The 24,056-nt window shown below is 39.9% G+C and overlaps 1 protein-coding gene across 1 annotated transcript in view; it reads right to left on the reverse strand.

Moving 5' to 3' along the window:
• The window catches only part of PARD3 (par-3 family cell polarity regulator), a gene marked incomplete at its 5' end in the record, with an annotated part of 308,728 nt that overhangs the window by 253,646 nt on the left and 31,026 nt on the right, over positions 1-24,056 (reverse strand). The window contains one exon of the mRNA XM_009647030.2: positions 8,719-8,850. Coding sequence (XP_009645325.1) covers positions 8,719-8,850 — 132 coding nt within the window. The remainder of the gene's footprint in view (positions 1-8,718; positions 8,851-24,056) is intronic.

A 24,056-nucleotide genomic window follows, 5' to 3' on the forward strand; every position in this document is an offset into this window, starting at 1 on the left:
CTCCTGCTCAGTATCGCTCGCTCTGCTGTCATGGGGCCACCTTGCCCCGCGCTCCCCGCGCTCTCACCCACGCAGGCAGGGCTGCCCGGAGCCCCTGGGACCCACGTGGCCGTCACTGCCTCGAGCAGGGCTGCACAGAACTAACTCGTACCATGCTCCCGTCGGGGCTTTGGAGGACACAGCACGGTAGCGGCAACAAGCACATTATGAAAAAACAGTGAGAGCATTATAAACAACTCGTTGGGGTACATTATACACCCCTGGACTAAAAAGTAAACATATGGGAAAATAAACCTCTTTCACAGCATGAAGAAAGAAAATAAATTCTTAAAAGAAGAGGAAAATTGAGACATCCTTTAGCTGAAATGCTCTTGCAGGCAGTAAGGGATTTTCAGACATCCTTATCTGACCTGCTACCATGGACAGACAGCAGCCAAAAAAGCCAGAGATAATGCTGTTCTGCAAAGTATTTAGAAAATAGTCAGAAAACTAACAGCAATCATTTATTTAAAGCTTCTTACAGCATCTCCATGTAACTTAAAAGGGTATTACTTATATCCTGGTATCACAGATTTATTACCATTACCTACCATAACACCATGATTATTTAAATACTTTGGTCTGAAAGGGGGGGAAAACAGCAGTGTATGGTTACTAGTAAGTTTGAAAATGCCCTTCATGCATGCCAACACTCTTCACAAAGGTCCTGCAGAACAGAGTAGGTCTTCTAGCAGATACTAGCGCTTGCCAGGCTGCACCTGGAGTACCATGTCCAGTTCTGGTCCCCACAACTCATGAAAGACGCAGACAGACTGGAGAGGGTCCAAAGGAGGGCCACAAAGATGATCAAAGGGCTGGAGAACCTGTCCTATGAGGAAAGACTGAAGGAGTCAAGTCTTTTCTCCCTGGAGAAGAGAAGGCTCAGGAGGGCCCTCATCACAGCATTCCACTACTTAAAGAGCAGCTACAAAAGGGACAGAGGCTCTCTCTTCACGAGGAGCCACGTGAAGAAGACTGGTAGAAGTTGCACCGGGAGGGGTCACATCCTGATACACGGAATTTTTTTTTACAGTGAGAACAACCATTCACTGGAACAACCTCCCCAGGGATATGGTGGAGTTCCCAGTACTGGAGGTTTTCAAGATGGGTTTGGACAGAGTGATAGGTAGTCCCGTCCAGGCTCCCTTTCCGACAGAAAGTTGGACTGGATGATCTCTCAAGGTCCTTTTGAATCTGGACTGTTGTGGGATTCTTTGTATTTCAACCCAGTCCATCTGCATACTTACGTGCACGTGTACCTTACCTATGAGAGCGTTTGAGTGTGAGGATACACATCTGAACATGAAGCATGTCTTTTTCTAGAACACTTAAAATCCATGAGGTTTTTTTGTAAAATTGACTTTTCTATTCTTTTAAATTGTGGACTATAATCATCTCTCCACATATAGAGCTACATTCTGCCACTGAATTCATGTCTACACAGCAGCATATAACTGAAAGCAGACTGCAGCCCCCAAACTGTCTCACCTATTTAATACACAGTATGAAATGACAGATTATTTTTCAAAGGAGAACAAGATAGATGCCAGCATGAAACATTGTTTATAAAAGCGTCACCACTACAGCTGTCCCCAAGCAATAAAGCTGTTTATTCCAACCTCCTACCTTATATAAACTGAAACCCTCAGCACTGAAAAACAGCTTCACATTTGTTCATGACTCCAAGACAAAGAAGAATATCTTTCCAAAATATACAATTAAGGTCATGTCCACGAATGTCCATTTTGCATAAAAGTGCAGAGACTTCTAAATTCCATGTTAATATTTTCTTAAAACTAATAAATAATAGAGAGTTTGAAATTTGATTCTCTGTATGTACCAATGCATTCAGCATACATATAAGCCTTTCTCTTTCAGGCTTCTTCTGTTTCTGTGGCTATACACACACATTTAGAGAATATTTAATAAATATGTGTATTAGTGTATTCATATCTAAGCTTTATACAGCAGAATGCAGAGATTCTTCTGAATTCAGAAGACATAACAACTCTTCTGAGGGGTAAAAATTAAAGTCTATATAAAAATCAGAAATAGATCAAGTTAGAACCTAAGAATCAAGTGACTTTTAAATATGGGAATGAAGTTTAGATTTAGAAATCCAGATCTGAAGCCAGTTAGGTTCAAAGTCAGATTGAAACCTAGAAAAGGCCTGTGATTCTGAGTCTCACTACAGAAAAACACAGTAAAGATTTTAACCTTAAAAAGTAGAAATCATAAATAGAGAAATAGAGAACCTGTTTTGCCCGCCCATGCCCCTTTTTAAGCATTCTGGCACATAATACAGAAGCGGCTCCAGCACGTCTCTCAGATGGAGATGTGCCTGTGGGAACTGGGCGCCTCAACACCCACCAGCGCCCCAGCTGCTGGCAGCAGCTCAGCGGGGTCCAGCCTGGAAGGGACCCAGCTGACCCCATGCATGCCTCGACCCGATGAAGAGCTAGACTCCAGTACTACACAATAGGAGTTTGGATATTTTTATGTAGGTAGGCACATTATAAACACCCAAATACGGGTTTCTCATTTTGGAGCTCACTATGCATAGTATTTTTTATAATTTATAATAATAAATACAACACAGGGAGAACACTGAAACCAGTCTACAGAATAATCACTTAATTGTTGTCACATACAGATCAGTGGCACCCAATAACACTACGCTCTTTTGGGAAGTCAAAGGCTATCAGAAATTATTTAATAATTTTGACCACATTATATATAAAACAATATTCCAAAGGTGTGATTAGTCAAAGAAGAAGAGAAGAAAAAAGGAAAATATTATTATGCCTGTATTTAGTAACTGCTTCAAGATGTCAAGGTGCTCTTCTGGCAGCCAGACAGGGCACTTGGCTGGCTCAGAGCTCAATGCAACTGCTGCCCTCGCTGAGACGTAACTGCCCCCCTTCCTGCTGCGTGGCCATCAAGCCAGTATTTTATAGCTTACATTTCATTTGAGCATTTGAGTTTCTGAGCTGAAGGAGTTAAGATCTTACCAATATACAGAAATAAAGGCAGCAGTCAACACCTAATGACCTGCAGCAGCAGCAGCTAAGAGAAAGTATTCCTGGGCCAAACCAAGCTTTTCACCTTCTTCGTAGTTCAAAAGCAAGACAAAACAGCTGCAGCACTCAGGGTGTTGACAGCCCCAGCAGGTGGAAGCCAGTGTGATCACACAGCCAAGAACCCCCATCTCAAATAGTAAAAAAGCTGAATTTGCAAGTAGATATGGGACAGGAGAGACTCTGAACTCTTCAGGGACACCTTGAGGTCTTTGACTAACATAAACCTTAAGTGAATCCTCTACAGATGCACTAGTCGCTGCTTCTACCTGCCCATAGTTATAGCTATGGGCAATTATTTAATATTAAGCCAGGTGCCTTTCTCGTCCACGCCCCATAGCTCTACGTGCAGAAACAAGCAAACTTGCATAAGCCATGGCCTCGTTCACTAGCTGCTAACATTTTTTCCTCCCATGATCAGGCTCAGAGTAGTCCTGCCGGTCCCACAGTCCCTGGATAGCTTCCTGGCTACACCCACGCACCCCCTGCCTTCCATACGGCACAATCCACTGAAGACCCCCCCAAAAGAGACAGGCCTCTGCATTTGGCCCAGAGCTTTGAACATATGCATATCTCTTTCCTTGTGAAAGAAATTCTTTAGAAGGAATATGACAAGCTTTAAAACCATCTTTGTATTTTGTAATTTATACACTGTCAGGGTTCTACGATCATTAAGGTTGTTATCACAAGAGATAAATTATAAAGTGCCTGTACTCAAACAGGGAGGAAAGCAATGAGACTCTATCTTGGCATTGTACAGGGTAATGGATAACCAGTTAAAAATTATTCATCCAACTGAAGCTAATTCCTTTTCCGAATCTTAAAGCACGACTCCTTAGTAATGACAATAATTTTTACTGCAGTTTCAACCTCCAGATGTGAGGCAGCTGAGGTTAAGAGCAGCCTCCAACCCCCAAGCCTCCCCATCTCCAGGCCATGAAACACTGAAGTCACAGACCTTTCCGCTATAGTTACAATCATAATAAAACCTACAAACAAAAGCCAAAATACACCCGTCAGACAAGGAGAAACACAAGAGGCACACCACTGAAAATAAAAGTATTTATATACATTGGATATACCACTATGAAACATTCAGAACTAAACAAAATAAATGAGCTGCATTTCTGCCTTCTGTTCTTATGTTAAGGCATAAAACAGAAGCAGGGGGTTTGTTGTTAAATGAAAAATTTGACAACGTGGGTAAGGAGGAGTATGAGAACCCACAGGAAACTTGTGGTTTAAATTCACCAACCTACCTCTGAAGCGCTGATTATTTCTTTTTCAACTGACAGTGCTGAAACGCACTAATTTACAGCATCCAAATGTTTTAAGAGAGTATACTCAATCGTATTAAAAGCAGGCCTTATTTTGCTGAAAATACAAGCTGAAGGCAGGTACTCTACAGCTGGAGATGTAAGACCATATGCTACTTGCACATCTGATCTCGTTGAAAAAGGAACCAGAGAAACTGTCCTAGATTCCTGTGGACAGATGTCACGAACAAGAATAACTTAGGGGAAGTGTTCCACACAGCACATTGCTGCTCAAGAAGGCGGCAGTAGGAACCAACTTCTCTTCCCATTTCAGAATACATTTGAGTTGCTTTTATCTCTGCTTTTTGCTACATACTAGAAAGCTACTGGGATTTTAGGAATCAGACCTGTTCTTCAGTAATAACCATGACATTTTACTCCATCTCCTACCTTGCTTTCATCCACTCACAAATACAGATATCTCCAATAGTTATGCATACATATTTGCATATCATTTTAATTGAACCAATCGCATTGTGTTTGCAAATCTGATCAACCACTTCATAATTAAGCAGGGCAGCTGTAGAATTTCCCTCTCCTGCTGCTCTCACGCCCCCTCCCAGCGCACAGCGCAGCCGGGTCCTCTAATCCTCCTGCGAAACAGGCCTCTCCAGCAGCGCGAGGAATATACTATTGCAGTTCAAGGTGTCTTGATTGCTGCCACTTCCAATATTTGACTAATGAAACTGAAATGACCACCCAAGAGAAGCTTTCTCCATACTTAAACTTAAGGAATCAGTGAAAAGTTTAACTCTTTCATGCGTTCCCTTTTCATGTCTCCCTCTTATGAAACAGCATGAGTCCAGATTTGATCAGGGCCTGAGCAAGTCTCAGGGTGAACCAAGGGAAAAAGATTTCTCGAATAAAAGTGACATTACCATATATATGAATAAATTTCAGAAGAAATAAGATTTTTCAACTATTCCTCAAAGTTTGGTTGCCGTGGGGGGAAAAGAAGGTGCTGTGGAGGGCAAGGTGAAGAACAAAAAACACGTTTTTCTTTTTTCAAGCTATTTCAGAATTAAATTAAAGATTGCAAATGTTATTCCTAGTACCTGACAATCTGTAGGAGAAAATTAATGAAATAATCGACTGAAAGAGTGAAAAATACAACCCTTAACTTTATAACTGTATTCTGAAACTGGTTTTGGATTTTTGGCTCTGTAGTGGTGAAATGGTTCTTTGGTACCAACAGTTTCACATAACTTGCCTCCTGGGCTTGAGAAATACCAAACTCCCTGAGAAGTACAGGGACCATTTGCCCTGTGGACACCAGAGGGCTCTGGAACTGAACTGGGAACAATCCTTAGGTAGATGTAGCTAATCACCATATAAAATCAGAATATTTTAAAGGACTCAGAAAGCAGAATTAATCTTTTCCATTTCTTTGATATATCACTCATTTATTATTTAGCAGGGCCCTAATAAAGCACAATAGATAGGAGCAAAAGCAATTCCTTCCAGGAATTTTAACAGGCTTCATGCATTCCTCTATCTTAAGACGCTAAAAACTAGACAAGTTTACAGAATTTCTTTAACAACTACTAGAATATATCTAATTCTGTGCCCTTATTAGTCACTGCCAGGGCAGCCCATATTTTCCTAGAAACAAGCCAAGCAGCTTTGCTCTTGCAGTTTCATCTGCAGAACGGTCTGCGATGCTGCAGAACCACAGTTTGCTCCATAGTTCTGCTCGTGGGGAATGAGGTGTCATCCACACCAAAATAATTGCACTTCTTTGGCATGTCACACCTTCACTCCTCAAAGCACAAATCCACTGAATGTTCATGTATGTTAGACGCTGACAAAGATCATCCTGGAAATTTTGTTCTCCTTATATTCAAAAGGAAAAGATAAGGAAAGCTTCCAGAGAAGCAACTCCATCCAAGCCAGAAGAGCCTTCTTCCAACACCAACCCTCTGGAGCCTGCAAGATGAATCTCATGCTTACTACTATCTCCTCTAAACAGCCATAAAGGCAGTTTAGACCAGGACTATTATTACCCCTGGTATCTGCAATGTGTTCTGCCCTCAAGGTTTCTTGGCACTGTCGCTGCCTTACCCTTGGTGCCAGACCTGCTGTCTGCTACTTTGCATGCATGCACGGGCAGGGCGCACAGACCACTCCGGCCTCTCCGCAGCTCTCGAGCACACAGGAACAGGACTGGAAGTTGCTAAATTAATTGATTATGCCACACAGCAACCTCATCGCTTGAGTTTCTTCTTCACAGAAATGAAAGGCTTAACCAGTGGGAAACAAAATGACCACAGAGGATACTGAAAAAGACATTAGAGTTTAAAAGCCCAAAATACTGAAAAATATATTAGACTTTAAAACGCAAAAAAAAGTGGAAGAATATATCTGTCTGCAGCTTCTCCATTTGCTGCTAGGTCCTTCCCTCCCCCTCTCTGCAGAGCTGTGCTGCACCCCACTCTCACTACGGGTTTTCTTCTCCTGTGCATACGCTGTTAAACAGGTTTTGGTCTAATTAATTACCCTGCTGATATGAAATTGCAAAAGGATCCTGTCTTTCAGGTACATGCAGATTCATTAACACATTTAAAGAACGAACCCTCTCTCTCTCAAAATACACCACCACAAACAAAAAAACACCAAAAAGCAGAAAACTTGCTCAGAAGAAACATGCTATCTACACACTTTCAGACTTCCACCAGTTAACTCGGGTAACAAACATGCTTCCAGACCACCACTAGTGCCCAATTGTTTACCTGATTGCTAGCTGTTCCGAGACCAAAATCAGCACAAAACTTAATATAAACCACCCTATATTAAAATACTCATGTACCAAACATTTCTGAAGATGATCACTATTAAGATTCCTAATCCAACTTCTTTTGCTGAGACAACATTTGCATTAGCTGCCATGGTGAAAATCTAATGACGCATGGAAATACACCCCGGAAACATCAAACAAGCAGAACCGTCACAAGAGATGCCTTCAAATCTGGGCACCAACTTTCCATTTCTATACAGGCAGATACTGAGACAGCAGCTAAACTCATCCACACTAACTTTACATCTTTTGAGAGGGAAACAGTAACAGAACTACCACTATCATTAGATGAGCAGAGGAAAATACACAAGGACCAAAGACACAGGTTTTTTCATAAAACATGTAATTTTAAATGAATCCGCAGCTACTTATAAGATACAAATACAGTTAATAACTCACATCTGGGGAGTTTTTTAGGTTTTTATACTCTTTGATATTACTTAAGCTCCTTTTCAACTAAGAATGGAGTTGAATAAAGAATGTTTGGAATATCTTAGGATTTGGCAATGCTGGACTTCAAATATGGGTATGGGATTTGTGGGTGAAGGAGACCAGTCCCAGGACACCAGCCCAGTGTTGGACTCTAAACCTTCCCCTTCGTTCACAAGGCACAGCTTAAGAAGCTTGGGCTGTATGAAATAGCAAATTTCATTTTGAAGCTCCTCTGTCTAATTCTGGTTTTATGCCCTGTTGCTGTAAAATACAAAATTTGTACATTTATGTTCAATGCAAAACCTCAATGTTTTCCTGTCACATTGTATAAAGAAGAAAAATGAGGTAATAATCCTACATATGCACTATCCTATGTATGGGCTTCCTGTTGTATTTCCAGTCTCCATAGTAAAGATGCATTTTCATTGTACATTTGAAGACACTTCTTGGAAAATTTCAGACACATACAAATACATCAAGTGACTGCTAGGTAACTTTAATTTTAGAACTTTAAACCTCTGTGACTACCACCTTATTAATAAAAAACCCCAAGTTAGAATTATTTAGTGTCTCAAAAAAGCCCAAGATCAAAAGCAGAATAAACATACACTAAATAAATATAACACTGTCTGCAAATTTGTAATTAATATATTGTACAATGTTAAGAATAACAAGCATTTAGAAGTGCAATGCCAAAACTGACCCACATTTGGCTATTCTGTAGTAATTTTATTAGCTTTCAATGGCAAAATGTTCATGAAAATAATACTTATTAAAATAGCCCTGTTGGTATCAGTCGTGAAGAACAGCCGCACTCTACATACTATGTAAATGTGTTTATGACTCAAAATTTAAATAATTTGCAGCTGTCCATTTCAGTCTTAATGCAGGTTTTTTGGAAGCAGAAGGAATCCCATAGAAATTTAGTCAGCATTCTGCTGGTGCTTGTATCATGCTTAGAGAGCCAATATCACATAAGAATACACTTCTTTGTAATAGCCTGGAGTAGCATAAAGATTAGATTGATAAAGTAATATATATATACACACATATATATTACCTGTTCTTGCCTCTCCAGCCACTTGTCCACCATGGGATGACTGGCACTTAACGATGAACGAGCATTGTCTCTCTGAAACTGGTTAGACCAGCTACTAGTATCTCGTGGTAGGCTTCTGTAGTTTTCATCTTTCTAGTTTAAAAGAAACAAAAAAGTGTCTTATAAAAAACAACCAGTCCTTGCACATTGACAATGCAGCTGGTTATTAAACCAATACAAAAGGAAGGCCGACAGAGGAGAACGCAGGTCCAGCTGGACCCAAGGACAACGCGATTGCCCGGCCGTTCATTTGCAAGAGCTCCCCTTCCTTAACACCAGTGAAGCCCAAGCAAAGCCTTCGGTGGGTTTGTAGCTCCTGCACCCCCTGCGTGCTTCGCTACCTCTCTTTTCCAACCTCAAACCTCTAGTACACAGGCTTCCCAGGTACACACTCAGCAAAGCTTTCAGAGCATCATGCTCCTTAGTTTCGTTCTCACCAAAAGCAAATGTACCATACAACATTCCATCCAGTGACGGCTAAGGCCACTATATAATTTTCCCCAGTCTCTGTATGTAATCAATTTTACAATCAAAGTTGTCTCACTGCTGCAGGTACTGTCCTTTACACCAGAGTAGCGTGCTAGAGAGTTCAAAACTTGAATTTATTATTCCATATAATAATGCTTCGCTTGGTTTGCCTGAAGGTATACAAGTACAGTCACATTTGTAAAACAGCAGGAGATGGAGATTGTGCTGTTGGAGATCCATTTATCCCATTGAGAGCGATAAAAAAAAAAATTTTTTTTTCTTTTTAATTGATGAGTTCACATCTTTCCCACAAGCTGCACAAATTTTTCAGCTTCTAAAGATGATTAGTTCTTACCCAGTCTGATCACTAAAAGCCAATAAAAACACACAGGCAGATCCTTAATGATGGGAGTTACCCTTAGCCCAGAGTCAATGAATTACTGACAACTTACATAGGTTAGTTCCCTCCAACTGCAACAATATATGGAACTGAAATTCTGCTTAGCTTTTCAAAAGAGAATTATAAATATACTGTAAGTATTCTTCCTTTAGGAGCAGAGTATTTTTTCCAGTCAACATTTGTCTCTCCTCATGCCAAATCAGATAAATTAGAAATAGTATCTATTTCCCTTATAGTCACTTATTAGCAAATAAAATAGGATTGTAGTCATATATATGTTGCAATACTACCATTTTTGGCATCTCGAAAATCTCTAAAAAAATAAATAAGTATTCTTCCTTTAGGAGCAGAGTATTTTTTCCAGTCAACATTTGTCTCTCCTCATGCCAAATCAGATAAATTAGAAATAGTATCTATTTCCCTTATAGTCACTTATTAGCAAATAAAATAGGATTGTAGTCATATATATGTTGCAATACTACCATTTTTTGGCATCTCGAAAATCTCTAAAAAAATAAACAAAACATCAGTGCATACTCACAGCTAAAAACTATTTTTTTATTTCTAGTACACAGCTAATTTTTGACCCTTTCTTAAATCAATACTTCATCCCATCAGCATGAGTATTTCCTTCTCCTACTTACTGTATTGATATTTCTTTGGCTTGGCATAGTATTAGTCCAGTATTCTAAAATATGGACTGTAACATCAATTCCCTTACAATTGTCCTTCACAACTTTATTTCTTCTAAAGGTATGACAGCCTTTGCTAGGAATTCAGGTCTCAGCACAACTGTGACACGCAGCACAGTTTTCAAAAGCTTCCTGTGAGAGAACAGTCTTTTCCCAGAACTATCAAATTCAAGCTTTCTTAATTGATGACAACTTCTTTTCTTGATAGAGACTTTGTAGTAAAAAATAAGTCTTCCATTTCAAAACATTAAAGCTTGAATTCAACCAGCACAAGATAGCCTTGTAAGCATACGTCTGCACAAGTAACCAGCCGAACAAATCACCATCACAAATGAGTTTACCCTGCCGCAGATGAGTAACAACTTTGCATCTTTCAGCAACTAAAAAAAAATAATCCAATTTTCCAGTGTGGTTAACCACACAACAAACTAGGAACTTGCTCAGTCTCTTGCTTAGAAAGGGCCAGAGGAAGTCAGTCGCTGCTTTGTACAACTGTCCCTTAGCAGGGCCATAAAAGCCAGGGAACAAATTGATTTTTTCCTGTTGTTTCTCATTCAATTCTTCTCTTCTGGTGACACGGGTGGCACAGTTCCTCTAAGCCAAAACAACAATTTCTCTTGTTCAAAGTGGTGGAAAGGTATAACAACAAAATCAAAATCTGACAAAGGAATAACGAAAGATCATTTTATGCACAAAAACCTCCATACAGTTGGTGCATGAGTTATTGTCCCCTAACAATAATTCGCTGACAGACCATCACCCAGTTTGAATGAATAGAAATTTCTTCCTACGTAATGAGGTGTTTTCTTTATTTCTGTACTTTATATATAATTCCATTTTTTATTGATTCATGTTTACAATCTTCAATACAAACTTTTTAAAAAGACACTTTTATCTATGCTACACAAAAATCTCTTTGCACACAGCATCCTTTGCTCGTGCACAGGAGTGTTTTGCAAGAGCAAGAGAGAAGGGAAAAAAATTTGTCAAGGGATGTGTTGTTCTTCCGTCATTCAAACACTAAGTCTCTGATCTGAATCATGCAGGACAGTCTTATATTGCTCAGAGTTTATATTGGAACTTCATGCTGTAAAAGGTTTTAAATGCCACAGCACACAATATCAGTGAAATTATCTAAGATAATAAGCGCTAAATTAGGCCTCTGTCTGGTGCATCTACACTAATGTCAAGAATTCTGCAAGAAGCTTACTCCTAACACTGACCAGGAGAGTGTATTCATCCCATCCTCCGAAATATTTCTGCTGTAGCGCTCTTCTGTAGAAGACTGCCTTTCTGTACAAGCTCATTTTCTACAGAAGGCATCAAAGTCACTCAGCATTTTTTCCTGGCAGCAGAGGTAAGAGCTGGAATGGTAGAGAGATGTGGTTCCTGTAACTGCCTGTGTTCCTCAGTGCTGCTCAGAAGCTCAAAATAGCGCTGTTATCAGAGCGGAATAAAATATTTTAGCAGTGTTGCAATCGTACACAGAGTCATTTTGGTGTTAGCCAAACAGTGAAACACTAGAAAAACACCCAGCCATAGACAAGTCCTTCACTCCTTTCTTTGTCGTTGTTTTTGGCAAACCTGTACCCCACGGGTGACAGCCCTGGGGCAAGCCTAAGCTAGCCCAGGAGCAGAGAGACCAGCACTTTCAAGGCTGCTGGATGCGGTCCTTCTCAGAGACAGCTACACCTCACAACCGTAAGATGCTGCTGGCTACCTGGAACCCCATCTGTGCAGAGATCTCCATTACTGCTACGGCCACGTCTAACTCTCAGACAGCAGTGGTGACAAACTGTAGAGGTGGAGGTGAAAAACACATCACTGCAGCTTAGACATTGGGATTTACTGAAGAAGCTGCAAAGATGTTTGCCAATTAGAATACTTACATATATTGATTGTGGTGTTTGGTTTTTTTAATATGCAAATGTTTAACCCAGAAAGCTTTATTTCTATCAGCATGATCTAGCATTAGCACACATGCTCGCAACATCTGACTGGAAAAGGTGTGTGTCGCTTTTAACTTCAATACCATAAAGAAAAAGATTTCATGGAATAGAAGCCAGCAGGGTCATGCAAGGAATTCTCATTTCTTCTGGAGCTGCAGCTGTAAGCCCTCCTGGGACCAAGGCTGACACGCATCATCAGTTACAATTAAATGCTCTCATGTTTTTTTTAAAAAAGTTTCTTCCCCAACATCTTTGGGGACCACGGGCCATGTCAGCTTTATCATATTTGAAATGGAAATTGATCAATATAACACTAAAACTGCCAAGTCACAATATTACCACTACACTTAGCAGCAGCATTTTGCAGTATTTTTAATGAGGACACATAATCTCACACCTTAAGATCAGTGTGGTGTCCCTGCGGGGCTTTGCTGGAGGGTTGGGTGAAAGGGGACAGGAAAAATGAAGCAATTTTGCTATACTTTTAATGTCAGATGATTTGCAATATATAACAAGCTCCTCATCAAAGACTCGGCACCTTGTAGATGAAATGATGCATTAACATGATCTGCGTACTTCAATTACTAGCTCTCAGTGCGTAAACCCACTCATGATTTTTACCTGCAGTTGTACCCCTACAGACTCCCAGCATCACTAACCCAACCAGAACGTCCTCCACACAGTACGGTGGCAGTTCCACAGCTGTTACCTCATTCACCCCTGGGCCACTTCCCAAATAGTGGAGGAGTTGGGTTTTTCCCTTTGTCTGACCTCCTGTATGGCCAATGTAAAGTGTGGCAAATACAGGGTTTGGTTGGTTGTTGGGGTTTTTTTACTAGATAATAATACAATAGGAGCAAAACAGATTGAAGACCTCTTCAATGCAAACCTCTGGAAGGAAATCCAAAAATGTAAACCAAGTTTTTACTTTAATTCTTCCTGCAGCAAATTGCCCACCTCCCACTTAGGATCTTCACTAAGAGAGACCATTTGGGGCACTGACTTTTTCTTTTGCTATCCATTCTTTTTTTCTTGTACGCTGCGCATTTTGGGAAAGGCTTCTCACTTGTTTGGGTTTGATTCCTCGTGATGGCCTCAGACTGAGAGATGATTTGTTCATGTTGATGAGAGATGAGACTTGGTTGAATCTTTTGAGGTTATAATTTCATTTGACAGACTTTGGGCAAACTCATGTCTAGAAGTGTATTTCCTGTTATTGAATCACTATAAAAGCTGCTCTTCTTTCTTTTTATGCTCCACTATGTCCATGTTAGACCCTGGACAGTTTGGTGTCACACTCAGATAGGTTTGTAAAAGCTGTAATTAACAAAACGTCCGTATATTCAATGTAAATATTTGTCTGATGCAAATATCTGTTTATAAATGTAATAATATACACATATACTGGTTTTCCGTGCTGTCTGAAGGTCTAGTAAACAGATTCCGGGGGGTTTTTTGTTTGATGTTTTTTGTGTGTGGTTGTTTTAACTGGACTTTAAACAAATAAATGAGGGATGAGACCAGCTGGATCCCCTTTTCCCTCAAGAAAGAAGACTGCACAAATAATGTCTATTTTACAGGGAAAATACATTACATATGGGAAATTAATTAACCCAACAGATGTATTGAATGAACAGAAATTAACTTTTTAAAAAAACATTTTTACATAGAGATAGGATTTGGAACTGATCTCTCTATACCTCAGCAGCTTTTTAACTACAAATTGTACCAAATTTCAACAGTTTACCTCAAAACTAATTCCACCAGTCCCTGAGTAAGTAGCTCTTCATAAACTTCCATATATCTTAAGATTCTGACACTACTGCTTCGGTGACCTTCCTTCCAAAGACTCATGTCACCCTATACATAAGGGAGAGGTTTGATTGTACAGCCCTTACAGTTAGTGATGATGTAGTTGACAGCCTCTGGGTGAGGATTAGGGGGATGGAAAAAACAAAGGAGATGTTGTAGTGGGTGTCTACTACTGATCGCCCAACCACAACATAAGCACCAACGAGTTATTCCACAGGCAACGGGGAGAAATTTCTGGATTGGTAGCCCTTGATCTTATGGGAGATTTCAACTCCCCAGACATCAGCTGGGACTATCATACCATACTGCTGTGACAAGCAGGTCTTGGAAATCCTTGAGGTTTGTAGGCAGTAACTTCTTGTCACAGGTACTCAGTGAGCCAACTAGGAAAGATGCCCTCCTACACTTGCCATTTCTGAATAGAAAAGGACTCGTGGGGGATGTGATGGCAGGTGGCTGTCTTGGCCACAGTGAACATGAAATGGTTGAGTTTAAAATTTCCAGTGTAATGAGAAAAAAGGACAGCAGAGTTACTACCCTGGACTTCAGGAAAGCAAACTTTAAGCTATTCAGGGAGCTATTTAGCAGAGTAACCTGGGAATCTGCTTTTGAGGGCTTAGGACTCCACAAGTGCTGGTCAGTCTTTAAGAACCACCTTTTAGAAGCACGGGAGCAGGCAATTCCACTGCGTCATAAGTGAAGCAAGAGGGGAGAAGGCAAGCTTGGCTGAACTGGGAACTCCTTGTGGAAGCAACGTGAGGCTTCACAGGAAGAGTACAGAGCCGTGGTTCATTTATGTAGGGAGAAGATGTGAAAGGCCAAAAAAAGGAGGCTGAGGGGCGACCTCATTGCTCTCCACAGCTTCCTGAGGAGGGGACATGGAGAGGGAGGTGCTGAGCTCTTCTCCCTGGGATCCACTGATAGGACTCATGGGACTGGTTCAAAGCTCCACCAAGGAAGGCTTAGGCTGGACGTCAGGAAGCATTTCTTTACTGAGAAGGTCATCAAACACTGGAACATGCTTTCTAGAGAGGTGGTCAATGCCTCAAGCCTGTCAATGTTTAAGAGGCATTTGGACAATGCTCTTAAGAACATGCTTTAGGCTTTTGGTCAGTCCTGAATTGGTCAGGCAGTTGGTCAAGATGATTGTTGTAGGACCCTTCCAACTGAAATATTCTATTCTAATCAGAATTATCCTGTCTACAGTCCCGTGAATTGAGTTAATGTATTACACATTAATAGCTCATTAGATCCCTATGAGGAGAAAGACAATTGAAAAGCCAATGTTCTGCTTAAGTTCTATCGCCTTATATTCAGAAATTTCCAGAGTTGTCCAATTCCAATTCATATACTCCATGTTATCCTTTGACTGACAAGCAAGGCCTAACCTTAAAAAAACGCAGTAACTAGGGGCCATGATGAACGGACGGTTTTCTCTGCATGTGGTGTTATATGTAAATATTTAGTGTCAAAGAATATGGGCTAAATGAAGAATAAACTAAAAAACATGAGACTGTCTATCCGAAACATTATGTCGATCTCTCTTGTTTACAACGGAAAAATCAAAAATGTCATGATCTCTGCACGTATACACGCAAAGCCAGAAATTACCAGGCAGGGTATATTGTTACGTCTCAAACTGAGGTTCAGGAAAGAAGCTGCTGCTTCCATTCACTCTTTACTTATCTCACAATAAAACCTCACAAAAGATAACGCAAAACAACGCAAATAACATACGGCAGTTGATATTCTGTAATTATAATTCAGAAGCTGGATTTTATTTCTGTAAGCTTCTTAACTAAAAAGGCATGGCTTTCCATAGTTTCATTTTAAAGAAAAATAAATGAACCAGTTAACTTAAATGTCATGAAGCTACAGTTCTGATTCCTGTACACATTATACTTAGAAACCAGTTTCCTCTTCTACTATTTTTCACTAAAGTGAAATATTCTCTTCTGTGCCACTTCAAGGGCCTCTAAAGACTTTCTATATATATCCAGCTATTTATGAATCTATATGGCTATCCGTTTCAATGCAATAATATCATTATGCACAATCCTGCCATTTTCACCAGATATTTGATTTTGTACCCAAATTTGTACAATGCTTTACGTCAATTTGGATTTAGATGAAATAGCATTGGTAAAGTTGTTTATTTTTAATGTTGACATGCCTTCATTTGATTCCTAGGGAGAGCCAAGAAATTAAATTGCAGGAGGGGAAAAAAGCTGATAATGAATTAATTTCAAAAGTATGCTCTGAAGATAGGATTTAACAAATAGAATGTTAACATTAAATATATTTGGGGAGCCAAGGGAAACAAGAAACAATGGGGTACAGGAAACTTCACAAGGATCTTCTATTTAGATCTCGAAATGAAGAGTACCTTATAAACCACCAGTACTACCCTTTTAAGTCTTGAGTAGATGCTTTTAGGTGGCTGTACCTCTAAAATGAAAATTTGAAAGGTGCAACTGGCTGTTTCTATGTTTAGAAACTTGCGTATGCAGTCCTGAAACAAAAAAAAAAAACAAAAAGAGGGTGGGGGGATGAGGTAACTGTACTGCCTTCTCAGACTAACTGAACTGGTTTTTTCCTCTTTCTTCATTACACTGACAAGCATGTATAAAGCATCCATCACCTCATCAGACTTGCAAATCCATTTCAGACCTGCGGTTTGTGGGGAAAGGCCCAAACAGATACCAGAGGGGTGGCTTGTAGCAGCGTGTTTCTCTTTTATCCGAGTTTACAGCAGCACCATCACCTTCGGCTCCTTGCAGTCTCATGGGCCTTTCTCACACTGAACAGCTTCCCATCATTCTCCATCTTATGGTTTTAAATTTTGTCCAGATTTCTTTTACTTCATACGCTCGGCAGGCAATGCTCTTAAGTTGGACATTTGTATACAGGAGCTGAAGAGCTTGTTTATAAAGAGAAAATAAAACTGGGTGGCAGCACTGAACGATCACCCCTTTTCCCTCAGGCTGCGAAACAAAACCAGGCTAAGTGGCATCTGTTTCAGCCCCAAATTTAGTCATAACAGAAATAAGCCCAGAAGGTGACTAGGCGTTCCTGGTTTGAAATCCTGTATTTACTGGAGCTGAATTTCCCCACTAATTAAAGCTTACCACCTCCCCAGCCATGCTACTCCTTTGCACAGATTAGTTCCGCATTGGGTCTGAATTTATTCTGAGACTCCTTTTTGCCTGGTTGTCTTTCCTTGGTTTGTTGAGTCATTAGTATTCAATGTAAGATGACCTAAGTTCATTTAAAAATACAACAAATATAGCAAAAAAAGGCTGAAATAATCACTGTTTAAACCACATGGACTCACATCAGAACATGGTAGGGAAGCACAGCCTGCAACCTGGATTGTACTTTAAATCTCGCGAGCTACACATTCAGCCAAAATCTAAACCTGCCTTGCACCAATACACGACCTTGATAATATGAAAACAAGACAGACAAATATATGAATCTGCAGAAACTCCTGGCAGCGAGTGTATACTGCAAATGCAATGTAAATGCATGCTTGTGGGTTACAACTAAACAGATAAAGGCAGGTCAAAACCCAGATCCAAGTATTACCAATGAAAATGTATGCGTGTTTCTAAACTTAAAAAAAAAAATAAAATCTCTCTTTCAGGCCCAGAGCTTTTCACCCTCAAACCCAGGGAGAGCTGGAGGAACATAACAAATTAAAATAGAGATGAACATTTAAACATGGGAATTTGCAAAGCACACATTCACTTAGATGAATAGCAGAGGAAAAGTCCTCCATTTGTTACAACTTCAATTATCCTATAGCGCCTACTTGAGAGCTTTCTGTTTTCAGTATAGCTTTCACCGCCTCTCAGAGAGAGGTGCTGTATACAACATTTACCGAACTGAAAAGACAAATAACATGTGCACTTTCCACCACTCTTTCATCACCGGTAAGGGAATCACTCATCCAGATCCACCTTGGCACTCCCAGCTTGTGATGCAGCACCATGTCCCCTCACCTATGGACCAGACATTGCTCACCCATCACACGAAGAGAGAGATGGGAAAACACAGCATTGGGAGAAAAAGACATATTCTTCCTACGCTGATGAAGAACAAAGATTGAGAGTGATCAACAGATGCTCAGCCTCAGAGCAGAAGTGGAAAAAACCCTCACCAGCTCTCAGATCTCTCCAGTATTTTGCACTAATAATCTGTCTCTTTGGGGGGACAGAGAGAAGATTTGATAGATGGGCTTACACAAATGGATGACTCAGAGCAGAAAGAGGTAAAACAACAGAAGAGATGGAGAAAATCACACCTTCACTTTGGATTTGTTGCTTTTGTTGTTGGCTTTTTCCCTGCTTCTTAACGCATCTGGTCATAACTGACTTTGGGACGCAAACAGGTGAATCCTGTCCGTGTCCACAGTACTCAGGAAACAGAACAGCACAGCACCAAGCGGCACACGTTGGCTGTTACCTCCCCGTGCACCAGGCAAGGACCTTTCATTTTACATCCCTCATTCCCAACCTGCTGACAATAAGAAATACTGTATTTGTTTTCACATTTCTAAAGCCAGGAATGTTGCATTCTTCCACAGAGATTTAAATTTTATTGCACTAAAATATCACTAGCTGCTCTGTACAAAGAACAGTGAAAGTACAAGAGGCAATGGGCACATGAAGAAATACAATTCTATCAAAACGTAAGAAACAACTTTCTTACTGTAAAGGGTGATTGAACACTGGAAGGGGTAGCCTAGAGAGGTGGTGCAGCCTCCATCCTTGGAGATGCATATACTCAAAATCCAACTGGACACAGACCTGAGTAACCTGACCCAGTTGACCCTGGTTTGACCAAAAAGGTTGGACTAGATGATCTCCAGAGGTACCTTCCAACCTCAGCTGTTCTCTGATTCTGTCAAAGTCATGAATTTTACACACTACCCAGGACAAAAATAACACATACTACATTTATTTTCTACTGTAGTATGTTTGGGTATGATTCCTTTGAACTATTTCATCATCACATGACAAGTTGCCAGCAATGAGTTTCTATCACAAAGAAAGAAAACTGATGCATGTAACTTCTGGGTTTTGAATTTCCATAAATCTCTCTCCTATAACAACATTTTCTGCATTAAACCACTCGATTCTATAATCTGTGAATAACTCTCACATTCTCTCTTCTTCTCAGTCTACATGAAATCACCCCTGAAACGACAAAAATTGTGACTGTCTCACTGAAAAGAGAAAAGCCCTGCCCAAATAAACCTGGATGAAGAAATATTCATGGCTATTGAATCCTTCAGAACTTCTGCATTTTTATTTTGAAAGCAGAAAGCTGCATTCATTATGCAGCGGTTTAAAACCTGTCATGACAAGAGATGCCAGGCTTTTTGCATTTACTCTGTATTTCTCCTTAGCTGATTCTGTTGGGTTACAGCACTTTACCAACACAGTTCATCGGTACGCACTGCCTCCCTTCTGCGGGAGTACGAACCAGAGACTAAGGTTTCCAAGAAGCGTCAGCCACACTTGGGTCTCTTCTTCCCAGAGTGATGCCCAGTCTTTTAGCCCACAGTATTCCCTAATCAATCTAATCAATTCACACCCTGCAATTCAGACACCCTGGCTATAAAATGACACTAACATGCACAGTTCTAATATAAGACTCTTCAATCCTCTGAATTATAGTTAAAAACTATTGAAATGCCATGTCTTTGGTGACGGTGATAAAGCAAACTTCACTGATCTGTGTTTAAAAAGACTCAAAGCTAAATGAAACTAATTTTCACTTTAAATCTGATTTTGACACTGACATACCATTACTGTTGAAGCTTTTCATATATTGCATGCATGCTTGTCTCCTATCTAGACATACTTCATTGGAGGAAGACTTTTGTTTATTCTGCTTACAAAGAGGATTAGAAAGCATTGCACCTTTCACATAAATAAAAAAACCTACAATCCAACAATCTGAAAAAAATTTTATTCATCAGTCTCAACCCATAGGAACAGTAAAAAAACCTGCAAGAAGGGATGGTGGCAAACACAATGTTTTACAGGTAAAGGATTTGACACCAGGTGGGACTTAGATCACTCCCATACGGTTTCAGATTCTTCCTCTGCAGTTTACAGAGCCCCAAAGATTAGGTTTCCAAGTAGGGAGAAAGCACATCATGAAAATAATTATTCCTACAAGGCATGGCTATTTTCAACCTCAAACTACATATATGGACAAACCCATTTAAAAACAAACAAAAGAAACTGGCTGCTGACTAAATGGCAAACGCAAAAAGAGAAGAAAAAAAAAACCCAAAACTAAAAAATGATGTGCCAAGTACACTCAGCTATGTGTTTGCTGTTGCTGATCCACCCTGCAGAGCACAGTGCATGCCATTTGCTTTGCTCCAGGTGGGTGAACCCAGGAGCGAGAGAGGCACAGAAGCCCGTGCACAATCATTTTTCTCTCTCATTGCTCTCTCTTGAGCTCTCCTCAGTGTACATTTTCACTTCTTTCTGCTGTACTAATGCTGTTATCTCTGATGCAGCAATATATGAATCAAATTCAGGAAAGTCACAGTGGGAAATTTTTCGTAAGCCAGTTAGCCATGGTATATCCCTGCATTAAGCAAGGCAGGTTAACTAGATAAGCCTTGCATCTTTCAGAGAAGCAGGATCAAAGCAGATAACTAATTTGTAATGATATGCAATTCCTCACAAATGGAGATGTAAATTTAAAAAAAACCACACTGAAAATATAGGGGCTAATTAATTCACAATCACTGTAAGACACAACATATCTAGTTGCTGCATTTATGTTCTTCCAATACAGTAACACAAACATCTAAGGGAAAAGAAACCTGATTTTCATTTATGCAGCTCACACCTACTAAGGGCAGCTAGTTAAGTCAATAGGCTTTGGTACTGAATTATTAAGAATGTGACTCAAATTAACAGTTATTCAGAAAACAACAGTATCAAAAAACATTTTACTGCAGTGGAAAAAAGCACACATGATACGCTTCAGCTGCATACAATCTGTTCAGCTGTACAGTTCACCACAATTCAAACAAAATTATAGCTTGCAAATCAGGTATTACTGCAGGCCTTAGAAAAGATACTTTTACTAAGAGATTTCTTGTTTCATTAGAATGGCTCAAGGAAGCAAGAGACAGGATTATGTCAAGCTGTGAGTCACAAGGTAAAACAGATACGTCTCACACAAAAAGTATCTGAAAGTGATTTTAATATTCATTTAAAAAAAAAAAAATCCAAGAAGTGAATTTACCTGCTAAAGCTGCTGATATTCATGAGCCAATTTGGTGAATACTTGCACAGATGAGGACACCTAATAATTTGGTTGAGACCACTCATGGGAATGCAGAAAGAAGAGGTCAGGAATTACCTAGCTGAGTACAGTTATGAACACTACAATAACTTGTAAATAATGAATAACAATGATAATTCTTCAAATAAATAAGTATTTTGGGACACAGAACATCTGGTTTCAAGTTGCTCTAACAGGTGAACAACACAGAAACCAGAAATGACTGAGACTCCAATTCAAAGGAAACACAGTGTATTGTGATAACCTGGCAATAAATGTTTCTTTACAATGAGATGATATGAAAAACAGATGAGAGAGCACATTCAGTTTAGCGCAAGGTTTTCATACCAGAACATATCCTACTTGCTGTAGTAGAAATGTATCTCAAGGTCAACACACATTCAAATATTCGCAGGACCTACTCAGGCCCCTCCAAACCAAACTGTGTCCCTCTCTGGTCATTCTCTTCTTGTTTTAAGGACACAGGAGAGCCTCATGTCCTGCTTCATCTACCCTAGTAACTACAGGTAGCACTACAATTTCTTCACTAGGATCCTTCAAACATCCCACATTTTTTCCTCTTCCCCAGTGCCCTTTTCCCCTTCTGTTTGCCCAGAACTACCGGCATATGTCCTGGCTCCTCACAGCCCTCAGCGCATGGCAGCACTCCCACCCCTTCATTTCATCTCATCTTGGGCATCTGCCCATTTTCCTGTCATCCCAAATTCTGATTACCCAAAATGAAACAAACACCAATAAGGAGTCTTCTCTCGCTTGCCCCCGAGAAATAAATCCCTTCTGCCAGATACACGCAGTTTCCCTCTGCTAATTCCTCCAAAAATTGGACAGGGTTTCTACCTGTCAATTATTTCTCTTTAGAGGTGACGGGCTGAAAGTAATGTCACTTCTTAGAGTCAGTAGGTAGATGAAGCTTTTGGCAACTCTCCCAGAAACCCTTTTCTTGTTTCTGCAAGATACTGCTGGGGCAAAGTTGCTAATCTACAACTGTGCTGCAAATCTCAGCCCAAGAACATATGTTCTTGTGCTGTCAAGAGAGAGAACTGCAGTGAAAACATTACGTAGTGCCAACCGCCCACAAAAGATATATGGGTGCTCAAGCCCAATGCACTGAGCAGAAAATTAAGATTGTTCTCATTGCTTTCCTTGAAATGTCTGTGTCATCCATAATCAACGAACCAGTCTGGAACAAAGCACAGCGATCTCTTTTTGTTATCTGGTAGCTGAAGAAAACAACCTAACATAAGAAAAGTCGTGAGGACTTGTTAGAGTTCAAATACCAAAATACATTTGTAAAAATTCGGTGTTAGTACTTTGGTGAGTGACTGATGACAGAGACTTCATAAGCGCACCTTTTGGAATACGATTACAAAGGAATTGTTGCTAATACTGGGAAAGGAAAGAACAATTCTTAATATCCATTCCAAAGAGAAATAGGAGAAATAGGATTCACTACAACATGACTTGACTCACATGAAGATATCAAGATGCTGAAAACACAAAGACACAGTCTAGCATAAATGAACTCGGGATTAATTCATAACTTATGCTGCAGAAGCAATCATTATTTAATTCCAGTTGTTACTGCATCTTACCTATTAAAAATAGTGCACTCAGTGATCTGCTCTATTCAAAGGATCAATGTGCAGAGCATATAAAAAAGGTAAAAGAAATTATCAGTTTCTACTGTACTAACTAACCTACATCAGTTCTTTCAAATCTTCTTGATTTACCATTCTCTTGTGCCTTGCTTCCCATCACTACATGAGATCACATGCATTCCTTTCCAGTTTGGTCACCATGCTCCAGTAGACATGAAATATTTTCATGAAAATCAAGAGTAAGTAGATGCTGAACAACTAATGATGCAAGAAGACTAGTGTGAAAGATTAGCTGCTGTTCAATTCTCTCCAATTTCTGCTAACTTCAGATACTGAAAGAAATCTGATTATACTATGTATGGCCCTCCATATCTATGCTTGTGGAGTAATGAAGTGCAGTCTCATTATGATTTCAGAAAAATTAACTGAAAATGCTAACACTTCAAATGGATTAGATTATCATTTTTCTCCACAAAATCAGAATAGTATAAAAGATATTTTTCCAAACAACGTGCATGTCTGTGCCACGCCAGTACAAGTGACAGAAAATATACCATTACCTACCTGAAATCCCGATCAAGCAGAGACCTAATGATTCCATATTAAACTGACACCTCCGTAAGAATGTGGACCTCAATGCCTATGAGCACTGTGCTTTTATAGAGGTTTTTGAAATAACCAAAAGCCCACCAAAGACAGTTCAGTTCATTAGCAGCATGTAAAGACTTTTTTATTTGGAGTGTGGGAGTCCTGGCTGCAGAGTCTTAGTTTGCATTTATGCTACACAGAATTAATAATAACAAAGAAAAAAATAGAATAGCTATAAGAAGCTGTATATTTTCCAACAGGATTTTGTGCCCCGCAGGCAGAATGGTAACCGGAAGTGCAGCTTTCTTTAAAAATTAGTAATTTCTATCGGAAAATATACATATGTTTTCCCTTTTGAGTTTCTTCGCAAGTTACCATCAGGATTATGGGCAATGTCAGGGGCTGTACAACAGGGAATATTTCTTCCAATTTTATTTTCAAAACTGCACTG

Source organism: Egretta garzetta, unplaced genomic scaffold (genome assembly GCF_000687185.1).
Source record: "Egretta garzetta isolate BGI_Z169 unplaced genomic scaffold, ASM68718v1 scaffold369, whole genome shotgun sequence".
Classification (NCBI taxonomy): domain Eukaryota; kingdom Metazoa; phylum Chordata; class Aves; order Pelecaniformes; family Ardeidae; genus Egretta; species Egretta garzetta.